The sequence below is a fragment of the Entelurus aequoreus genome, linkage group LG02 (genome assembly GCF_033978785.1).
Source record: "Entelurus aequoreus isolate RoL-2023_Sb linkage group LG02, RoL_Eaeq_v1.1, whole genome shotgun sequence".
Classification (NCBI taxonomy): domain Eukaryota; kingdom Metazoa; phylum Chordata; class Actinopteri; order Syngnathiformes; family Syngnathidae; genus Entelurus; species Entelurus aequoreus.
Genome location: NC_084732.1, coordinates 57,950,523 through 57,975,143, shown reverse-complemented (window position 1 = coordinate 57,975,143; position 24,621 = coordinate 57,950,523). Strand labels below are relative to the sequence as shown.

The 24,621-nt window shown below is 39.4% G+C and overlaps 1 protein-coding gene across 1 annotated transcript in view; it reads right to left on the bottom strand.

Moving 5' to 3' along the window:
* il16 (interleukin 16) overlaps window positions 1–23,322 on the bottom strand; it is a 120,722-nt gene extending 97,400 nt beyond the window's left edge. Inside the window, exon 1 of the mRNA XM_062029980.1 lies at window positions 23,264–23,322. Coding sequence (XP_061885964.1) covers window positions 23,264–23,276 — 13 coding nt within the window. The 5' untranslated portion in view covers window positions 23,277–23,322. The remainder of the gene's footprint in view (window positions 1–23,263) is intronic.
* Window positions 23,323–24,621: the final 1,299 nt, after the last annotated feature.

The window sequence follows — 24,621 nt, the reverse complement described above, 5'->3', positions numbered from 1 at the left end:
AAAAAGAGTCCAAAACCAAGCAGAACATAACTTAGACAAAACATGATCACACAGACATGACAGGATGGATGGATGGCACTTTTAAAGTGTTGCTTACACAAGTGTCACCATGGCTTCTAATGGGTTACGTGTTGGCTTGTTTAGTTCCCCAAAATGAGTGTTTGTGGTACTCCTGTGACTAACAGAGCTTACCTTTTATCTCCGTAATGCAATTCTTTCTAGTATTTCTGTTTTCACTGGCCTTAACTCCCTAGATTTGTTCTGGGTGTGCATAAATATGCCTCTGAAATCAGTGATGTGCTCCAGGAAATACAATAAAAACCTTAACACATGAATTATTGGTAATTAAGAATAAATTAAGAATACATGTATTTATTTTTAGTGCAAAATTTCAAAGACGATAATAAAGGAAACGATTACCCTCTACTTAAATATTTTTCTAACAGGGATTTCCGGACAGGGATCAACCTCACTTTTTTCTGCTATCCACATCATCATCACGTAATGTTTTCAAACCGCTCGACCACCAGTCTGATGTGACACTTATTGCCATTCTAATATATCCGTAGAAGGTGTGTCAAGGTTTGTTGTTAAGTGTTGTATAAAGCACCCTGTCATGTGTTCATTTACAGTGCATCTGGAAAGTATGCACAGCGCTTCACTTTTTCATATCATGTTATGTTACATGTAGTTATTTCAAAAAGTAATAAATTAAGTTTTGTCCTCAAAATTTTACACAATATACCCCATAATGACATTGTAAAAAGTTTAAGAAAAAAGTCAAATTTATAAAAAATTTAAATACAAAAAAATGACATGTATATAAATATTCACAGCATTTGCCCAATACTTTGTTGATGCACCTTTGGCACCAATTACACCCCAAGGTTTTTTGAATACGATGCCACAAGCTTGGCACACCTATCTTTGGGCAGTTTTACCCATTCCTCTTAACAGCACCTCTCAAGATCCATCAGGTTGGATAGGAAGTGTTGGTTTTCATCCAGGATGTCTCTTTAAATTGTTGCATTCATCTTTCCCTCTATCCTGACTAATTTCCAGTTCCTGCTGCTGAAAAACATCCCCACAGCATGATGCCGCCACCACCATGCTTCACTGTAGGGATGGTATTGGCCTGGTGATGCCTGGTTTCCTCCAAATATGATGCCTGCATAGCATTCAAGCCAAAGAGTTCAGTCTTTGTCTCATCAGACCAGATAGTTTTGTGTCTCATGATCTGAGAGTTTAAGGTGCATTTTGGCAAAACTTTTTTTTTTAAACTAAGAAATGGCTTCTGTCTGGTCCCTATACCGTACAGGCCTGATTGGTGGATTGCTGCAGAGATGGTTGTCCGTCTGGAAGGTTCTCCTCTATCCGCAAAGGAATACTGTACCTCTGACAAAGTGACCATCGGGCTCTTGGTCACCTCCCTGACTAGACGAAGATGAATGCAGCAAGGTACAGAGGCATCCTGGAGGAAAACCAACGCTTCCTATCCAACCCGATGGAACCTGAGAGGTGCTGCAAAGAGGAATGGGCAAAACTGCCCAAAAATAGGTATGCCAAGCTTGTGGCATCGTATTCATCGTATTTGGTCTGACATACTGTACTGTACACTACACCTGTAATTTTACAAAAACACTGTTTGCAAAGGTTTATGATCTCACTCACCAGTTTTAAAAGGGGTCATGTTATGTAAAACCAACTTTTACCTGCTGCAACCTGTTTTTGTGTATTTGGGGTCTGCATAAGTCCCGAAAATGGGAACTCATACCATGGAGGCATGGCGGAGATATTTATTAAACAATCTTGCCTTCTTCCAAACCTGCTCTAAACATGCCATTTGGAATTTCCTACTTTAGTAACGTATTTTGCCTTAGTTACGTCAGCGGATAACTCCATATATGGTAGAGGTTTATGGGCAAAATACCCCAAAAAAGTGAAATTCTCCTTTAAAAACACACTGTAAAAATTCATAACAAAGAAAATATGCATATCCATGTTTCCTCGGTTAATATTATGTCACACCTGTATGGAGTGAGAACATAGGGGTTGCCGACTGTGAGTAATGTCATAAAACCTGTTTATGATAGTGTTTATGATTGTTGAATAAGCGTGTGTTCACATATCAGTCTCTCCTCAGTGAAAGCATAGAGTGTGTGCAGACGTCTTGGCCAGGCAGCCAAACAGACCCTGATTGAGAGAAAACTCAGAGGGGTGGAGTTTCTCTGCAGATGAACAACGTGTGTCTTGTTTGGCGTCAGCAACAGGACTTTTCCACTTGGTAAGCCAAAGTCGACTACATTAAAGAGCAACAAAGACCAGGAAGCCTTTTTCTCATGCTTTGAAAAATGACTGTCTTTTGCACAGTTGGGGAATATTATTTATTGTATCTAAAGTGTGTTGTGGTCAAAAGTTTACATACACTTGTAAAGAACACAATGTCATGGCTGTCTTGAGTTTCCAATCATTTCTGCAACTCTTATTTTTTGTGATAGAGTGATTGGAGCACATACTTGTTGGTCACAAAAAACACTCATGAAGTTTGGTTCTTTTATTAATTTATTATGGGTCTACTGAAAATGTGACCAAATCTGCTGGGTCAAAAGTATACACACATCAATGTTAATATTTGGTTACATGTCCCTTGGCAAGTTTCGCTGCAATAAGGCCCTTTTGGTAGCCATCCACAAGCTTCTGGCAAGCTTCTCGTTGAATTTTTGACCACTCCTCTTCATAAAATTGGTGCAGTTCAGCTAAATGTGTTGGTTTTCTGACATGGACTTGTTTCTTCAGCATTGTCCACACGTTTAAGACAGGACTTTGGGAAGGCCATTCTAAAACCTTAGTGCTAGCCTGATTTAGCCATTCCTTTACCACTTTTGATGTGGAATGGCTAAATCAGGCTAGCATTAAGGTTTTAGCATGGCCTTCCCAAAGTCCTGACTTAAACATGTTTACAATGCTGAAGAAACAAGTCCATGTCAGAAAACCAACACATTTAGCTGAAGCAGATATTAACAGTAAATGAACAAGTAGATTAATCATTCATTGTCTACAACTTGTCCTTAATAATTTTGACAAAATATTAGAATGATAAATGACACAATATGTTACTGCATACGTCAGCAGCTAAATTAGGAGCCTTTGTTTGCTTACTTAATAAATGACAAGTTGTCTTGTATGCTCACTATTTTATTTAAGGACAAACTTGCAATAAGAAACATATATTTAATGTACCGTGAGTTTTTTTGTTATAATAAATCAAATAATGCAATTTCTTGTGGTCCCCTTTATTTAGAAAAATACTAAAAAGAACTGAAATAATTTTCGTACCGGTACCAAAATATTGGTGTCGGGACAACACTAGTGTAAAGTCATCATTTGGTCAGAGGTTCGGATCCAGCGCATGCCGATATGGGCCTTTTAGTATGCTTATTTTCTATCTTCCTGCTCCCCGCAGCACGACATAGCACCGCCGTCTGATTGATGGGTACGTCTCAGCAAACTTATATGACAGTGACCGCTTTGTTTACAGCAATGTAATGTTCATATGTGACACAATAGTGAAGTAACAGCCCAGCAAAATGATGAAAGACACATACAAAAAAAAAATATATGTAATTATGAAGACTCAAGCCACGGTGTAATTAGAAACAATTCCATTCATTGTCAAACGATCAATGTTTAAGTGTCTAATTGTCTTTATGCAACACATCTTGCACACTCACATGTTTGGAGCAAGCGTTTTTTTTAAATATTCAACTTTATTGACATTATTTATCATTGAGCATCGGTCATGTTTACTTCTTCTTTAGATTTAAATTTAGATTTTTGATCTAGGTTTAGATTCAACATTTTATTTAATTTTTTATTTTTTATTTTTATTTTTTTTAGATTCAACATTTAAGTTTAGATTTAAAATATAGATTTATATTTAAGATTTAGGTTTACATTCAACATTTAAGATATAATATTTAGAGTCAACATTCCATTTAAACTTAAATGTGATGGAAATTAACTAAATCTGAGAAAAGTGAGTTATATTACTGCCAAAACTCCACAAACTCAAAAATGTTTCACAAACTCAAAAAAATGTTTTATAAACACACCAAAAGATTCGCAAGTAGATAATTTTCTTCAAGTTAATACTTTTGGCACATTTTTTCCACATTTTCTTCAACGCTCAGAATGTTTTGTTTCTCATGCACAGAAACCGTAGTTCGCACTCACCAACGACAGGTGGTGCAATTTAGGTCCGACGAAGCTAGTGATTTGCGACACTGCCGTCCATAAGAAATATCAGAAGAAGAAGACAAGTATTTCTCTAATGGAACGCCCACAGTGGTGGCGACAACGGAAGTAATTAGATTTTCATCGTAAATAATGTGATCGAATCAATTAATGCAAACAAATTGTTATGATCCGCTGCCCGGATCATATTCTGTTTACGTTTTCAAGTCACTTGTGTTTTCAGCACCTCTTGAGTTTGTTTGTTTCAGTTTCCATGACGGCAGATTGCACTCAGCTGCCTCTGGTTAGTGTTCGAGACGCTCACCTGTTGTCCGGGCACTAATCAGAGGGCTATTTAGTCTATGCCCTGGCCTCACTCGGTCTGGCTTCCTAATTTGCTTTATTGCAACAGACGATGACTATTTTGTATTCCTGCTAGCTTCCACGCTAGGCTATTTGCTTGCTAGCTCCCACGCTAGCCCCTTTGTTTTTGCCTTCCGTGCTATGAGCACGTTTTTGTTTGTTCCCGTATGATTTACTTCTTAAATAAATAATTTCCTACTTGTCCGAAGCCCGTCTGCATTCTTGGAAGAACAACCCCGCATCACAATGCGACCCAGTCGTCACACAAATGGTGGAGTAAAAAAAATAACATGTATGTAGATCGTAGATAAATTGTTATTTTAGTAATCACTAAGCAAAAATAATTAGAATAAACTATAGATTGGGATAGCCTAATTGTTAAAATTATGTATTTAAATAGTAGACAGTATAATATTGATATTTAAGAACATCGAAGTATAATTTGTTTCAAAATGAGAATAATTTATATTTTGGATTATTAAAGGCTTTTAATGCAGTTTTTGCACCTGATAACAATTTAGTCTCTGGCCCAAATCTCACATATGTTATTGAAGGTGTCATCACACCTAAACCATGACTATAAAAATGGGACCCATTACCTCCCTGCTTGGCACTCAGCATCAAGGGTTGGAATTGGGGGTTAAATTACCAAAAATGATTCCTGGGCACAGCCACTGCTGCTGCTCACTGCTCCCCTCACCTCCCAGAGGGTGATCAAGGGTGATGGGTCAAATGCAGAGAATAATTTCGCCACACCTAGTGTGACAATCATTGGTACTTAATTATAATTATATATTTTTTGCACCACACTGACCCCACTAGTGAGCTAAATCATTAATTTGATTTGTTACTTTCAGTGTGCAATACTAACCTTTACTTTACTTCATGCCCTCTGAAAGTTTTACATTTCACATCCTGGCTCAAATCCTTCCAAAATCATTTGCTTATTCAACCTTTGCACCTGTGCACAAAACATTTCAAAGTTACAACTACCTGCCATTGTCAATTTTTCCCTGCTCTATGAAACATGAAGCCCCTTGGCTGTCAATTATAGGTCCAGAAGTATTTATTTTTCATGTGAATTATTGACCAAATATTATCATAACAATGTTTTCATGAGTATGAATATAATGTTCTTCGGCACAAATTTCCTTCAAGATGTCATGATCCGTGGCCTGATCATGTTTTGTTTAGTTATGTTCTGTTAGTTTTGGACTCTCTTAGTTCCTGTTTTGTGCACTTCTGGGTTTGTTTTGGTTACCATGGGTACTAATTGGTTTTACCTGCCTCTGATTATTGTTCGGCACATTCACCTGCTACTGAGCACTAATCAGAGAGCTATTTTTTCACCTCTTTCGCCACACTCGTCCTGGCTTCTTTGTTTGCGCCACGCAACAAGTTACGTTGGTTATTCCTGTGATTCTTGTTCCTGCGCTAAGCTTCGCCATAGCTTCCCATGCTATCGGCCCGCTTTTCTGTTTATTCTTGTTTTTGTCTGCTTGTATCTACGGTGTATGATTTATGAGAAATAAATCATCTCCTACCTTCACGCTTTCGTCCAGAGTTGTCCGTTCTGCATCTGGTAGGAACGACCCCGCATAAAGATACAACCCCAACGTGACATAAGATATGTGGTGTAATGTGTTCATTACAATCTCCCATTACTACTTTATTTGTAAACATTGTTTTGAGTCATGAAGAGGAGGATTGAGTATCATAGTTTCTAACCTCAGTTTGAATGTTTGCAAATAACTGTTGTGTTGGGGCCCTCTCTAGTTTGGAGGCCACTCTTGAATGAAGTTGGTAAGATACTAGAATCATGCGTCAACATTTCATAAACCTGTAAACCTAATCTTGAAGTTAATAACAGTCATTAAAAAGGAGGGAGGACATGGTGGCAGATTGCCAAGCTAAGTGTCCCAGAAGCCACCGATGATGAGTCAATTGACGGTGGCGCAGCTGGCGAGGTGGGCGACCACGGAACGGCCATATTTGTGGGCAATGAGGAGGCAGATGTGAGCGGCGCCAGAGCCTCAGCAGCAGATGAGTCTTACGCCCAAGTCCTGGGCATCGCTGCTGATGGTGCGGAGGGCGTCCATGAATTGGCCACATACATAGCCAACGAGGGGGTTGACGTGGCAAGAATATCCTCTCAGCAGCCATTATGGTCCACGCCCAAGTCCTGGGAATGGCTGCTGACGGCGCTGAGAGCGTTCATGGGCTGGCCGCATTCGTGGCCATCGAGGAGGCAGGGCATGAGCGCCTGACGGATGCTCTTGCGCCAGGCAAGCATACCGCCGTGTTGAACATCTATCTGACTGCAGAGCCAGGGACAAGGCAGGAAGCGGTGTTGTGGGAAGACCCGCTTGCTGAGCTGAATACGATGATGGTGGCATTGTGGAAAGACCCGCTGGTGACGCTTTTGGCGTGTCTAGAGCTGGAGCAGCAGGCGGCTAGACTGTCAAGGGTGTCTAGAGCTGGAGGCGAGGCTGGAGCTGACAGCAGAGCTGGAACGAGTGCCGAAGCTGGAGCAAGGTTGGCTAGAGCGGGCATCGTCACACGAAGCTGATCCTTCATTTCCAGCTCAATCAACACCTTCCGGTACCACTCATCCAACGACGCCGCACTGTACTTCTCTAGAGAGTCGCCGGTAGATTACAGTGCTGGAGCAGTACGCGGCCGGGCAGGCGTCGAGGCTGCTTGGGCAAGCTCGGCTTGAGCAGGTGTCAGAGCTTGCCTATGGGGAGGCATGAACAGGCTAGCTGCATTAGCCTCATGAAAAATGTCCCAATTGTCAGCAGCTTTTGACTTAATGTCCTCAAGTGAAGGCTGCCTGGCAGAAAAGGTTGAGGAAAAGTGACTGAATGACTCGTGAGGTCATTAAAGCGCACCTGTGGCGTAACGTCATTACGCTGTGACGGTTTCGGGTCCTGGCTAACAGCCCACAACATGGAAAGCTTGGGAACATGATGAATGCGGTTACCAAATTGCGGCGGCAAGGGGGCAGAGGCTGTCTGTACTATACTTCGATCCGTGGAAGAAACTGGTGGAGTCTACGCGTCTGGCTGGCGAGTCGAAGCCGCTGAGGAAGGCTTATGCTTCTGTCGACTCGCAAGTGATTGCGATGTGTTGTGGTCCCCGGGACAAACGGTGTTGATCGGGATCAGTGTACCAACGGGACCCCACATCAGCGTCTCGTTCTCCTCTGGAGAATGACAAAGGCTCTCTGCCTCCATTGCTTTCAACACCCGCCAGGTCCATGCCTCATTTCCTCCAAGAAGTGAAGTGAAGTGAAGTCCTGGGCGTTGCTTTTTGCAAATAATTTTTGTGCTGGCAGTCTCCTGTTACGTTTTGGCCGCATGGTTGCGGTGGTCATGTCTCCAAGATGCAGAAAGGACGGCAGGAAATGTATTTTATCAATGTATTATCAATAAGCTAGGGAAAACATACAAAAAAAGGGGCAAGTGCCGATGCCACGGGAAACTTCGGCAAAGCTTAACCCTGGAACAATTAAAGGCTAGTAACAAGTAGGAGCAACCAAAACGCAAGCTGTCGCATTAAGGGAGTGAAACTGCCAGACAGTGTGGCGCAAGGCAGGAATAAATAGCTCTCTGATTAGTGGCCGGGAGCAGGTGAGCATCCCGACAACTAATCAGATGCAGGTGGCGAAAATCAGCAGCCATGGCAACTAAGAAAACATACGAGGGTAGTGAAACAGAAATAAACAACAACTAAGGATATACCAAATTCAACATAACATGACCCGGGCAACGGATCATGACACAAATCCTACGTTTGTATTTAAAAACTCCTCAGACTGCAGAGCAGTTTGAAAAATGTGCTCAAATTGTTTTAGTCTTCCTTGGTCTTCTTTACTTAGGTTCTTGGTGAGATAGTGAGCAAGCGGTTGTCTCTCACTGTTTCAAAAAGGAAATAAAACACATGTTCATTACATAATCATTTATATTTTCTGAGGTTATAAAGCAACTTACCTCCAGTCATACATACTGTTATCCTGGTTAGTATAATTCCTTGTCCTTTTCAATGGGAACACAGTGTACAGCCGGGCTTGGACTGTTGCCTGTGTCATTAAAACATCGTTTCTCAAAGTGTGGGGCGCGCCCCACTGGTGGGGAATAGAGACATGACAGGTGGGGCGTGAGCAGGGCCGGCCCGTGGCATAGGCCGTATAGGCAAATGCTAAGGGCGCCGTCCATCAGGGGGCGCCACGCCAGTGCCACAAATGTTGGAGAAAAAAAAAAAAAAAGTTGGTACTATTATTTTTAAATACAAAAAATAATCCCACGTTAATTAAAATGCAAAGTAAAGCCTATTTAATAGAAATATTATTTGTTACAAAATTACGCCCCCCCACCCAGAGAGACGTACGCTCTTTGTGTGTGTGTGTGTGTGTGTGGGGGGGGGGGGGGGGGGGGCGTGTCTGATCATGGCGGAGCTGCAGTCGAGTTTGTTACATGGAGATATTTTCACTACTTTCCTTTTGTCGAGCACAAAGAAAATAACATTTTAGTTAAATGTAAATTGTGCTTTGGATCAAAGATCCCATCTACTACCCAAAACAGCAATTCAAATGTGCTGAAACAAGCTACATAAGCAACATGCTTCGACGAAGCTAGTAAAGAGAGACAGAGACTCCAATGCTACTTTCCCTCCACCACCACCACTTAAGGATTAACTCTGCCTCTGCTCATCATTCAGCACTGAAGGTACACACTCTGTCAATCAATGTTCCCTCTAATTGTTCATGTGTGAGCAAATGCAAAAAGTCCCTGAGCATTGAGTGGAGCCCATGTGAGCAACATCAGACGTGCACACTGTGGCTACACCAGCAGCACACCTGTCCCAAACCTGACTAAATAACAACTTTAATCTCCATCCATCCATCCATTTTTTCACCGCTTGTCCCTTTCGGGGTCGCTGGAGCCTATCTCAGCTGCATTTAGGCGGAAGGTGGGGTACATCCTGGACAAGTCCCCACCTCATCGCAGGGCCAACACAGATAGACAGACAACATTCTCTTATTATTATAATCAAATTACAGCAGTCATTTCCATTTGTAATAGAAGTGTTTAGGCCCACTTACAATGACAATAACAACAAATATTGTTTTTCATGAACTGTGTACTTGTATTGTTTGTCTGGGTGGAGGTCCTGCTTTGGAAATAATGTGCACCCCTTTCAGACATTGCATTTAGTTCCCATTAAAACATTCACATGTTGCACAATGAGATGTAAGCAGGGGATCATGTGTACATTCCTGCAACTTCCTGCTTGTAAAACATATATTTTTATTAGTATTTATTTATTATACTAACAGCATTTAATGATTAATATTTATAAATGAAGATTCCTAATAAATGACACTAGAATAAGCACACATTTGATTGGTAAATCATAGTGTAACGACCTGGAATGACACTTTATGTGTGGTGTTGGAGTTGTCCCACTTTTTGTGTGGCTGTAAACGCATCACTGGCTAAGTGCCATATGTGCATGTGTTGGCGCAAGTGAGAAAGAGCCAGCGGCTGCTGTAGATATAACAAAGTTGCTTTTGGTCTGGTTTGTACTGCAGAAAATGACCACTTTTGCTGGATATCATTTTTTTACTAATGTTTTGGTGATGTGTTTATGGCCGACAATAAAGAGTTTTGCTCAGTAAAGTGATGGATGGAATTCATGTCCTGAAAGCATCTCGACAGACGTTACAATATTTGAACAATGATGACGAAAACTGTTTTCTCTGTCGTGTCCGTGTGTCGAAAATTGTTATGCACTTATTTTTTTATTTGATTTTGTGCGTGGCATAGATTTGCCGTGCGCAGAGGACGCTTGAGCAGTGCGCAATTGCACAGGCGCGCACCTTAGAGGGAACGTTGCTGTCAATTCTCTTATATACTCTTTCATTCTAGACTTCTAGAGTGTTTGATTATCACATCACTCTAAATGTATAGACTATAAAGTTCACAAACATAAAGAGGGATGCTAGAGGGCCAGGCCAATCTGTCCTTATCTCTAAACTAAAACTGGGGAAATGTGTAGAGTGTTGAGTGTGAGCTTCAGACATGATTTTGTGTCAGAATTCCTTGAGGAAAAAATGCATGGTTAGGCTTTGTGTATGTAGTGTGTGCCTTTCTTGCTTTTCAGCTATGCTGTTATTATGCTGTTTGTTACTTATGTATGTTATGTTGCAGCTATTTAAAATAGTTTTGTCAATTTGTTCTGGCCAAAAACAAATTGGCCCTTAGAAACATATCTTTGTCTTTGTGTGTTGTATGTAGAGCACATTGTTTGTGTGTTGTATGTAGAGCACATTGTTTGTGTGTTGTATGTAGAGCACATTGCTTAGCAGAGTTGAGTGATGCAAATGCATGTCAAGTTGATCAACACATTGTATTATTCTCCAGTGCAATAACAGTACTGAAATGAAGGCTAAAAGGGCATTAATGGAAGCTTTAAAAAAAAAAGAAGAAAAAAAGAAGTAACTAAATAGTTACTTTTCACAGTAACGCATTACTTTTTGGTGTAAGTAACTGAGTTACTTTTAAAATGAAGTAACTAGTAACTGTAACTAGTTACTGGTTTTCAGTAACTAACCCAACACTGGTGATAGTAACCTGGCTTTTTAGCATTAAGCTAATGTTACATGATTCGGCAATTGCTAATCAATAAATAGCTAGTTCTGTTTTAACGTCGGATTACTATTGTGGAGGGGGCTAAATTGTTATGGAAAATAATAATGTAACGTCAGGTAATTACAGTACTCCCACGGTCCCACCTTCATTCCTCAGGGACATTTGTATTAGATCTTTTAAGCAGGTGTTTTTTGTTTACATTATTATTGCCTTCTGGTTAGCTAATGTTTGCCCTGCAGGTAATAGTCACTTTTCCACCCCTTTATATATTAGGTATAGTTGTAAGCCTAGTTGTTAAAGTGCACATCATTAATGTTAATTAAGCAATATCACATGAGAGGGAATGCTGTTTTTTAATTTGAGCACTGCTGTGATTCGGTTAAAGATAATCATAACATAAATAATATAAATAAATGATAAATGGGTTATACTTATATAGCGCTTTTCTACCTTCAAGGTACTCAAAGCGCTTTGACAGTATTTCCACATTCACCCATTCACACACTGATGGCGGGAGCTGCCATACAAGGCGCTAACCAGCAGCCATCAGGAGCAAGGGTGAAGTGTCTTGCCCAAGGACACAACGGACATGACTAGGATGGTGGAAGGTGGGGATTGAACCCCAGTAACCAGCAACCCTCCGATTGCTGGCACGGCCACTCTACCAACTTCGCCACGCCGTCCCTCATATAATATATTATACTGTTACTTTACATTCTGCTATTCAGCATTTCACTGTAATGATGACAATAAATTGTTAGATATTAATTTTTTATTTGTTGTATTCATTTATTTATTCATATTTTTTTTAATCTTGTTAACTATTCTGATTGTTAATTAGCTTTCTTTAAGTAAAAAAAAAGGTCAAAGACAAAGCTATTCGGTTTCTTGTGAGTATATACACTTCACTGCCGATGTGGGGGGGCGCCACCTAAAATCTTGCCTAGGGCGCCAGATTGATGCGAGGAACGGGAGGAAATTTCACTTTAATTTTTTATTTATTTTTTTAATTATATTCTTAGATTTTTTTTTTTACTATGCTTTCATTTTCTATACACACTGTAAATCACTTTGTGCTTCTGTCTGTGAAATCCGCTATATAAATAAATGTAAATTACTTATTTTTCCTGTAGGCTTTACATTTCTAGGTAGGAGCGAAAGTTTGACAGACATAGAAACAGTAACTAATGGGGGCGGGGCTAAGGGGAAGCTTTGTGAATGGCGAGTCACTGTGCGAGGATTTGCTGTTTTGCAAATACATAAAAAATAGAGCCACTGCTGATGAGCTGTTCAAGATAATGGACAGTTTCCTCAAAGAACACGACCTTAAATGGGAAAACTGTGTGGGCTTTTGCTCTGATGGCGCACAGACCATGGCAAAGTCAAGAAACGGGCTGCAGGCTCTAATAAAGAGGGTTGTGCCAAATGCGCATTGGACACACTGTCATTCACCAGGAAGCACTCGCGTCAAGGCAGCTCAGCCCCGAACTCAATGAGGTTTTAACAGTGGCAGTGTCAAGCCTGCAACCCCGATTTGAAAAGCTGTGCAGTGCAAAACAGGCTCATTGCAGCCACTAATGCTGGAGTACTGTAAAACTCATGTTCACTTGCCCTGTCTTGCCAAATGCATTAGCTCCTCCTTTTTTTTTTGCAAAGATTGCAAAGTGGCACTTTTATTTTTATTTATCATTGAACTTGATGCAAGTTATTTGATTTATTATTGAACTTGATGCAAGTTATTTGATTTATTATTGAACTTGATGCAAGTTATAACACTTTTTTTGATTTATTATTGAACTTGATGCAAGTTATAACACTTTTTTTGATTTATTATTGAACTTGATGCAAGTTATAACACTTTTGTTTTATTTATTATTGAACTTGATGCAAGTTATTTGATTTATTATTGAACTTGATGCAAGTTATAACACTTTTATTTGATTTATTATTGAACTTGATGCAAGTTATAACACTTTTTTTTTATTTATTATTGAACTTGATGCAAGTTATAACACTTTTTTTGATTTATTATTAAACTTGATGCAAGTTATAACACTTTTTTTGATTTATTATAGAACTTGATGCAAGTTATAACACTTTTTTTGATTTATTATTAAACTTGATGCAAGCTATAACACTTTTGTGTTATTTATTATTGAACTTGATGCAAGTTATTTTATTTGATATTGAACTTGATGCAAGTTATACCACAGCTGCACAGTTATTTTATTTATTATTGAACTTGATGTTATTTTATGTTATTGAGTTTGAATGTATAAAACTTGATGTTATAACATCAACTTGATGTTCAATAAATTTGAAAATGTTAAGCTTGGCATTAGCGTTTTGTTGGGGTGATGGGGGCAGGTGGGGCGATGGGGGCAGGTGGGGCGATGGGGGCAGGTGGGGCTTGAAAACTCCCCCTTGTCCAAAGTGGGGGATGACAAAAAAAGTTTGAGAACCACTGCATTAAAAGATAAAAACACACTTTTACTATTATATAAAAAATAAAAAGTACATACAAGTTAACGTATGTCATGTGTGTAATGTTACAGTGGCCAAAATATTACATATGCTTGTTAAATAAAACCTCTGCCTTGTTTTGAATAAATATGTAGGCCTACCATGCTACTGTATTTCAATGTTGGTCATTACGATGGTTCTTGGAGAGCCAAGTGTTTTCTGAGGTGGTACTTGGTGAAAATGTTGAGAACCACTGGACTACAACATCGGACTACAATCGACTCACAACCACTCCAAGATCAACAGGTAGCTCGCGATCGAGATAATGGGCACCCTTGATTTGAAGTGTGGGTAAAAAAAGGTTTATATAGTAGTTAAGAAATGACAGTGTAAGCGTCATTTGCTACAAAAAGCATTATTGATATTTTTTTATTGTGATGTGTGGTATAATATGAAGAAATGTGATTTAACTTCATTCCAAGGAATATACAGTACAGGCCAAAAGTTTGAACACACCTTCTCATTCAATGCTTAGAGGAGCATTGACTATTTACTTTGTAGATTGTCACTGAAGGCATCAAAACTATGAATGAACACATGTGGAGTTATGTACTTAATAAAAAAAGGTGAAATAACTGAAAACATGTTTTATATTGTAGATTCTTCAAAATAGCCACCCTTTGCTCTGATTACTTTTTTTGCACACGCCTGGCATTCTCTCGATGAGCTTCAAGAGGTAGTCACTGAGATGGTTTTCACTTCACAGGTGTCATAGTTTTGATGCCTTCAGAGACATTCTACAATGTAAATAGTCATGAAAATAAAGAAAACGCATTGAAATGAAAAGGTGTGTCCCAACGTTTAGCCTGTACTGTATATGTGCAGTATAAGTGAAACGTTATGGCGTAATTGTTACTGTACTTTAGTTTGAAGGTTTGCAACTTCCGCTTATCTGTTAGCTGAACAGTAAGGGATGTGTTTTAGGTAAATCAATAAAGATGTTGATGATGACAGGAGAGCTGCCTGTTGTTCTATCTTGTGAGTTGACACCCAGCCGACTCAACGAGTAACACCCAACCCATCACTTCTGAAGTGGTTAATTACAACTATGCTTCACAGACGTAAGTAAGTGAAATCCAAAACATCCTCAAGTAGAGAAATAAGTAATTTCATAACATGGGAGGTATTACTACTTTAAAAAAAACAATCAAAATGTAACTATTGATTAGAAAACATGATCATGTAGATGTACTCACCTCCATATTTCACAAGGGGCCTCTGAGCTTTGAGCCCAACAAACCTGTGGACACTGGAAGGAGTCCACATCTATTTTTGTCACTTGTGGGGTTTGTCCGTCACAAAACCTCGTCTTGTTCTATAAGGGGAAAAATTTGCAAATTTGGCATTTTGAAAATATTGAACTCCTCAAACAAGCAACAATGAACTGAGTTGTCAACCTACACAATCAAGATGAACATATTAAAAATATTATTGAAACAAATAATTTGTTGATCAAAATATTTTAAAGTGCAGGTTTCCACAACTAGGGAGGTTAACAACACGGACATCCTTTCTAAGACACAACACAAACCACATTAAAACAAAGACTCCTTGTCATTTAGGATTTACCTTGGTTACATATTTTTCTTAATGTTATGAATGCAAATGCATTTATACATGTCTAATACAAAAATAAATGCCAAACATTAAGCCTCCACAGCCTACTTATATGCAGTTTAAATATATAAGTTGAATTGTAACACTTTAGAAAAAAAATGTTTTAAAGTTTGTCTTGAGCCAAACACGATAGACAACAAAACGTAATTCTGGCAGAAATAAACATTTCCACATTATTTCATGTCAGATAAAGACACAGCCAAATTAAAACCACATCATAAAATCATCTGAGCCTTGAGTCCTTTCTTGCAGTATAATTACATTGTTAAATCACAATTAAAGTTTAATAGTAAATAAACAACTCGTTTATTAATCACACATTATTAAATGTCTTAAATTTAGTTGCTATATAAATAAGCAATGACCGGTACAAATTTGTAATTCTCACTTAATGAAAACGCACAAACACATTTTAGTGTATTGCTTTAAACAACCGAACAATTCAATACATTCAAAAACCGAAATAATAACAACCATAAGCTGTTTATAAACAATATTTTGTCAAAGTTTGGATTAGCAAAATTTAACATACAGTACTTACATACACTTCATCAGCCATTTTGGATCATGTGTCCACTCTCACATTGTCAGCGCAACTGTGAGTGTTCCCTAGATGGGGGGGGTTCCATTAAGTGTCTCTTCTTCTTCTTCTTCTTCTTCTTCTACTTCTTCTTCTTCTTCTTCTCCTTTAGTTATTTCTTATTGACGACAGTGTCGCAAATCACTAGCTCCGTCGGCCTTAAATTGACTCAGCACCACCACTTTTCTGTCGTTGAATAGTGCGAACTACGGTTTCTGCGCGTGAGAAACACATTTCTGCACGTCGAACAAAAAGTGGGAAAAAATGTGCCTAAGTATTTACTTGATAACAATTGTTTTTTTCCACTTGTGAATCCTTTCGTGTCTTTGTGAAACATTATTTTTGAGCTTGTGAAATATTTTTGAATATGTGAAAAAAAATTTGGAGTTTGTGAAACCATTTTTTGAGTTTGTGAAACACTTTTTTGAGTTTGTGAAACGATTTTTTTTTTTAGTTTGTGAAACATTTTTTGAGTTTGTGGAGTTTTGGCAGTAATTTTACTTCATAGAATTAAATCTGAGAAATATATCTCCTAGAAAATTCTGACTGAACGTTTATATTCGGCACTCCATATAGTAGCAGTTGTTGTTGTTGTTGTTGAAGGAAGTAGAGAAAGTTGTGACGCGTCTGTGAAATTAATATGGAGAAGTATGCATAAAATGACCAAAATACGTAAACATTACATGTCGCTATGAATGTGCCTGTTACTACTTTACATATACACTTACAGCATGTATATAAAACCTTAATGAAGGTTTTGTGATATATTTAGAGCGCTTTATGGGCGCAGAAGATGCAATGACGTTATGACTCCCATTACCTCCATTGTTAGCTGACATTTGCTAGCTTTTTTTTACGAGTGGAAATGCATTAAAAAGACAAACAACAAAAACACATGTGTAACAGGTGGAAAAAATCCTCAGTGCTGAACTCCGTAGTATTTGCACCTGGCTCGCTGACAATAAACTATCCATACACTTAGGTAAAACGGAATCCATCCTATTTGGGTCCCAAATAAACCTTAAGAAAGTCAGTGACTTCACTATAAAAGTGGGTGACATTGTTATCACAAGGAAAGATGATGTCACCTACCTAGGTTCCATTCTAGAGGCTAATCTTTCCTGTGATAAAATGGCAACCAAGGTAATCAAAAAGGTCAACCAACGAACGAGATTTCTCTACAGAACCTCCTCTCTGGTCAACAAAAGCACCATGAAGATTCTATCGGGAACTCTCGTTCAACCCTTTTTCGATTACGCTTGCACCTTCTGGTACCCTAGCATCTCCAAAACCCACAAATCTAGACTCCAAACATCCCAGAACAAGCTAGTTAGGTTACTTTTAGACCTCCACCCCAGATCACACCTCACTCCTACCCACTTCTCCAAAGTGGGCTGGCTCAGGGTGGAGGACAGAGTAAAACAACTTGCACTGAGCCTAGTCTATAAAATCTGCTACACCTCCCTGATACCGAAGTACATGTCAAACTACTTCCATAACGTAAATGACCGCCATAACCACAACACCAGGGGGAGCTCCACAAACCACGTTAAACCCAGATTCCGATCTAAAAATTGGTACCCTTGATGCACACCTCGCCTTCGCCATTGGAGGCAAAGTAGTTCATCTCTTTTAATCTCCTACTATGCCACATCAATATGGAATGCACTTTGGTACCCTTGATGCACACCTCGCCTTCACCATTGGAGGCAAAGTAGTTCATCTCTTTTAATCTCCTACTATGCCACGTCAATATGGAATGCACTCCCAACAGGTGTAAAAGAAAGTGCATCTCTATCCTCCTTCAAAACCGCACTAAAACAACACCTCCAGGCAACTTCAACCCTTGACTAACACCCTCCCCCCTCCACATCCCACCTCCCCGGATTGTAGATAATCAAATGTAAATAATCAAATGTATATACTTGTTCTTATGCTTTCTGAACTCACTATGGTCACTGCTCGCTGTACATATCCTACCAAGTCAGACCTACACTGTTTCAATGTCCAATTCTCTGATGATGCAATTGTTGATGACTGAAGTGCTGATATCAACCAAACCTAACCCCCCGTCCAAACCCCCCCCCCTCCACATCCCCTCCCCTGATTGTAAATAATGTAAATAAGTCAATGTATATATAATCTGATGATTAAATTGTGTGATGACTGTATTATGCTGATAGTATATATTTGTACCATTAATTGATTTACGTGGAACCTGTTAAGGTGTTTGAGCTTAATGGAGTTCATTTATGCGTGCACATGAACGACACTTTCTTCGAGTTCGATCATCAACGTCCTCTTTCCGAGGATACTTTATTTTCTTCTACTGTTGAACACACAACTGCTGCGGTGTTAGACACTACACAGCACCAGAGCGCCCCAAGTGGAGAACTTGCGCTACAACATCCAACCTCTACAACAAAGACACACAGAGTAAGAGCGCAGATATATACAATCTTAACACCCCCACTCGCTATTAGCTCACTGTGTTAAACCAATTTGTAAACAATATTTTAAGAACATTTTCCATCATCCTGTTTTGTTAGGATTCCTCCTTTTAGTCTTTATCCCAAAATGCCAAACATATTCTGTGAAAAACTTTTCAACTTATGTTTAGTAGCTGGTTTTGTCAGGATATCAGCAACCATTTGTTCTGTAGGGCAATATTCCAGTAATACCCTACCAGTAGCAACAATGTCTCTTATGAAGTGGTATTTGTTTCACTGTATTCCAATGTTCCATAGTAGGTTAATTAAAGTGTTGAGATAGTTTACTCACAACAAAGCTTATGTCAGGTCGAGTGCATGTGGATAAGTAAATTAAACTTCCCACTGCTTCTCTGTACTGTCTTGGTTGTTTCAACTTTTCAGCATTTTCTGCATAATCAAGTTTTGGTTCACAAGGAGTTTCTCTTGGTTTACAATGTTCCATATCAAAACTTTGTAAAACCTTTTTCATATATCTCTCTTGTGACATTTTGACTAGTCCATTTGTTTGTTCAAAGTCTATTCCTAAGAAATGTTTTAGGATTCCCAAATCCTTCATTTTGAATCTCTGAGTTAACATTCTTTTTACATCCTGCATTGATTTTTCACTTGAAGCAGCTAAAATAAGGTCATCTACTCAAATAATAAGTATTACCTTTTGACCATATTTGTCTCTTGTATACACACAATGATCTGCATCATTTTGCACAAAGTCATTTTCACATAAATGGGTGTGTAACACTGTATTCCAGTTTCTGCCCGACTGTTTGAGTCCATACAATGATTTGTTCAGTTTACATACCAGTTTTTCACCAGTGTTAGAGTTTTTCTCGTATCCTTGTGGTTGTTCTAAATAGATTTCACAGTCGATGGGTGCGTGCAGATATGCGGTCTTCACGTCCATCTGATGTAAGATTAGGTCCTCCTTTGCCGCCTTCTGGATGAGAATCCTTACACTTGACATGTCAGCTGTCGGTGAAAACGTCTCTTCGTAATCAGTTCCTGCTTTCTGGTCGTATCCTTTAGCAACAAATCTCGCCTTATATTTATTAGATCCATCTGTGTCTGTTTTGAGTGCATAAACCCACTTCGCTTTTAAAGCTCGCTTACCTGGTGGTAAGTCAGTCAACTAGGATGTGTCATTTTCCACTAGTGAGTTCATCTCCTCATCCATGGCGTTTTTCCAGTGCATTGACTTGGATGATAACACGGCTTCCTGATAAGTTTCTGGAATGTCACAAACTGCTCGATAACAGAAATCAACACATGTTTGTAATCTGTCCAATGAATCATCAGTCTCAAAATCTTGTAGATAAACTGGCTTTTGTTTTATCCTGAATGGATTCTTTCTGATTTCTGTTTCGGCATTTGCCGCTGACTGTTCCACATCTTCCTGCTCATTTAAATCCTCAGTTTTGTTTTCAGGTTGAACTCTGTCCTCATCCTTCTGGTCACTGTCACAGACTGCATTGTCTCTGTTTCCAATGTCATGTCCTGCGTATGGCTCTAAAGTTTGTGTCTCTCTTTCTACACTTGTTTTGGTTGCGAATCTCACCAATCTGATCTTTTGGACCTTTTCCATTTCTGGATAATATACAAGGAAGGCTGGGCTGTATTTATCATAGCCTATGAAAATGCCCTGCTCACTTTTGGAGTCTAGTTTTCCTTTTCCTTGTTTGTAACCAAAACATGTAGACCCAAACTTTTGCATTTGTGACACATTTGGTACTTTTCCTGTAAGTAACTCATATGCTGTTTTCTTTGTCCGTCTATTGTAACACCTGTTTCTAACATGAGCTGCTGTTTGAATGGCATAGTTCCACAAATAGTTTGGTAGTTTGCTTTCTATCAGTAAGCATCTAGCCATGTCAAACAGTGTTCGCCATCCTCTCTCTGCTGTGCCATTTTGGTGTGGCGAATAAGGCGCTGACGTCTCATGTCTTATTTTGTTCTTTGTTAGTAACATTTGGAACTCTCTGTTTGTAAACTCAGTGCCGTTGTCTGAACGTATACACTTCACATCTTCATAGGGTGCTATATCTGCTAAGAACTTTTCTGTTGCAGCAACTGCATCACTTTTTGACTTAAGGAAATATACTAATACAGCACCTGAATAGTCATCTGTGAAACATTGTGCGTATTTGTGTCCTTCTATGCTCTCAGTTTTCATTGGGCCTGCTAGGTCTGTATGGATTAACTCCAGGGGTTTATTTGCTTTAGCATCTAGCTCCCTATTTCTCGTTTGGGTAAACTTGCCTTTTGTACATATTTCACACATCTGATCTGGCTTAACAACATTTCCCTTAATTACCATACCTTTGACCACAGTTTAGAGTTTGATTACATCGTCATAATTGCAGTGCCCTAGAATCTCGTGCCATGTTTGTACGTCATGACAAACTTTACACTGATCTTCATTTGCATCAACAGTTGGTAGATAATATAACTTCTCATGTTCGTTTATTTTAAATCTGTTACCATCTTTAGTGATCATGTGGCTCTTTCCTTTCTTGAAAGTTATGGTTGCTCCTCCGTCGGCTGCTCTCGCCACTGAAAAGATGTTGTGGGGATATGACGGCATGTACAGAGCATTTCGTAGTTGTGCCCTGTGCTGTCGTCCATCGCTGTCCACTAGGTGTATCGTCGCTGTTCCTCTTCCTTGGGCCATTCCACTGCATCTTGTCCCATCAGCTAGTTCCACTGAATGAGTCTCTGGTTGAAAAGTGTTGTCAAAGCTTGTAAAGTTATTTACATCATTTACAATGTGGGATGTCGCTCCTGCATCCACCATAATGCCTTTCATCTTTATTTTGGGTGCTGACTCACTTTCTTCTTGTGCTGCTTTGAAGAGGTAATCACCGGATTGTTCATCAGTAACCTTTCTGACGTTGTCTCGTTTATCTTTCTTTTTGCATATGGTTTCTAGGTGTGTGTGGCTCTTACAAAAGTTGCACCACAGTTTTCGGATACAATTTCTTGCTCTGTGTCCTTTTAATCCACATTTGAAACATGTCAGATCTCCATCTTCACTTCTACTTTGAGTGCTGCTGGTGTACTTCTTCTGGATATTTCTATCCTGTCTTGTGAACGTTTTCATCACATTGTCTGTTGGCTCAGCAGTACTAATTTTCTCTGACTCTTCGTAAATACGTAATCTTCTTTTGAAATCTGCAAATGTCACATTGTCTTCGTTTTGTGTTACATGTACAGCCAATGGCTTGTAAGAGTCAGGTAGGCCTCCAAGAATTATGGCTATGATCAGACTATCACTGAGAGTCTCACCGGCATCTTGAAGTGCTGTAATCAGGTTTTCTGCTCTGATGACGTAGTCCGTAGTTGACTCTCTGTCTGCTTTCCGTAGTTTTGTCAAGGACGTGTACAGGTTGATTATTCGTGGCTTGCTTTTTCCTGAGTAGTGGTCCCTCAGTATTTTCAGTGCTTTCCTGCCATCGTATGTAGCATCATGTCTTATTAAAGACAAGCTTTTATCATCGATCAACCTTATGAGCTCTGCATAGCAGTCTGGATTCTTTATTCTGTCCGCTGCTGCTTGCTCTTCTCCTACTGGTTCATTTAGAACAGTGTCTCTCAACTTTAAAATATGTAAGTGTCCCAAAAACCTTGCTTCCCAAAGGTCATACTTGCTTTCGGATCCATCAAAGAACAGCTGCGGGGATACTGCTCCAGTAGTACGAACCGCCATCTTTAATCTCCGCACTTTAGCACTGTGCTATGCTAATTAGCTCAAACTTTACCGCGGTTACTTCTTCTTCGAGAGTACGCGCTACTTTGGCTAAAGTCCCTTTTATGCTCCGTGTAATACTGTGCGGTTACTTCTTCTTCGAGGGTACACGCTACTGTATGCTCCGTGTAATACTTCACGTTTGCATTACCTTTATCTTTGGTCAAGCAGTTCTCCTCTGTTAGCTCAAGTCCACACCTGCAAACTTTCTTGGCTTCTCTGTCCGTGCGTCGACTCAACGGTACCTTGCCTTGTTTGCTTGAGGTGGCTGGAATCACTGGGGTTCCTGGGCCCATAACCTGTTAAGGTGTTTGAGCTTAATGGAGTTCATTTATGCGTGCACATGAACGACACTTTCTTCGAGTTCGATCATCAACGTCCTCTCTCCGAGGATACTTTATTTTCTTCTACTGTTGAACACACAACTGCTGCGGTGTTAGACACTACACAGCACCAGAGCGCACCAAGTGGAGAACATGCGCTACAACATCCAACCTCTACAACAAAGACACACAGAGTAAGAGCGCAGATATATACAATCTTAACAGAACCCGACTTAAACAAGTTGAAAAACTTATTCGGATGTTACCATTTAGTGGTCAATTGTACGGAATATGTACTGTACTGTGCAATCTACTAATAAAAGTTTGAATCAATCAATCAATCAAAGTGTGCTGTTCTCACATAAGGATTGTGAACAATAGACACACTTCCAAAAAAGTGCAGTTCCTCTTAAGAGTTTGTGGCAGACGTTGCGTTGACTGTTTCAAGTTGTAGCTCGATGCCTTTAGCATTCTTGCACCCTCATTCGGTCAACCCAGGTGCGACCAGGAAGGTAACACATGTGAACTTCTCCTTCTACTATTTCCGACTCCAAATCAACAAACTATTAGCGTTTCAAACATGAGCGTCCAATGTGTTATAGATTACCTCCAATGGTGTACATTTGTTTTCATACCACACAACATACATGCATGCCACATTTACTCCACCATAAAAATCCCATGCAGTATATTTTCTGTGAGAAAATCAGGTCAGCTTGAAGGAACAAAATGAAACTTACCGTAGTCGATCATTTTCCCTCAGTCAGCTGCCACTGCTTCTACCAAAGGTAGAAAGACCAAAAGACCAGGCAAAGGATGAATTTACTCCAAGAATGTGTAAGAACGGATCAAAGACAGGCTTATTCAGTGTTATTCATCTGAAGAAGACCTCCTCCCCCTCAGCCTTTAGAGTCTGGAGAGTAGAGCAGTTTGTCTGAGAAAGGCTCAGCCCCTAAAATCACTGCGCTTTTCCTGTCAGCCAACTCCAAAGGAAAGCATGGCACACTTAGCTGGGCCTGGCCTCACACCTACTTTGCATCACACACTGAATCAAGTCTTTTACAAGGTTTCCTGCATGTGTGTGTAGGCAGGAGAGTATGAATGAATTCTCTGTGGCCGACTGCAGTTTACACTCAAATACAGCCCCCTCATATGAGTTCATGACTGAGTGAGAGTACATTTGTATAGCATGTGTTATGAAGTTTGTCCTGCAACAAAAACAGTGGGAAAGACCTTACTGGATTTTGGTCGTGGTCCAGAAATGAAAAAAAAAACCACCCTTGCGACATACATTTTGTTTTGGATTAACCTAAACAAGGCTATTGGACTACTGTCGAGATGCGCTTGAGCAGGGCAGAAATACAGGAGTTTAATGTATGAACATTAGTGCTCTCCAACTATTACATTTTTAATCAGATTAATCACACTTTTACATTTTTCAATAATTAAGATTAATGACAGTAAATTACTGGCGTTCATGATTTAAATCAACTTTTAAAAATACCTTGATATTTTGACTTAAATACAATTTTATTGTCAGAATGTCATGCAAAAACATGTTTTCAATGTTTCACTGGAATGCACATCGTTTATTTGTTCAAAACTTGCTAACAGTTTTATCTAAAGTACCGTTGGGGTGTATTTTGAAGTGAATCTACCAGCATGTACACCAATCAGAATCTTTGCACTATGTATTGAATGTGGTGCCTCGTGTAAGAACAGTTGTGTGGCATTCGTACTAAAAAGTAGACATACATTCAAATCCAAAAAAACTAAATACGCTAGTAAAAATTCAGATGTATTAAATTGTGCGTATGCTTAAGTCCAAGCGCATTTCTTTTTTACATTGCAATCACCTGATAACCTGAGAGCAGAAAAGAGAGGTGGCAGACCAACTGGTCCAAAAAAGGGGTTTATTTAAAGACGAGGGTGCATAAATGAGTTTTAAGTCGGGACTTAAATGCGGTAGTATCTCTAACTGTTACCGGTAGGGCATTCCAGAATACTGGAACCCGAATAAAAAACACTCTATAACCCGCAGACTTTTTTGGGGCTCTGGGAATTACTGAAAAGCTGGGCTTCTTAGAAATCTAGTACA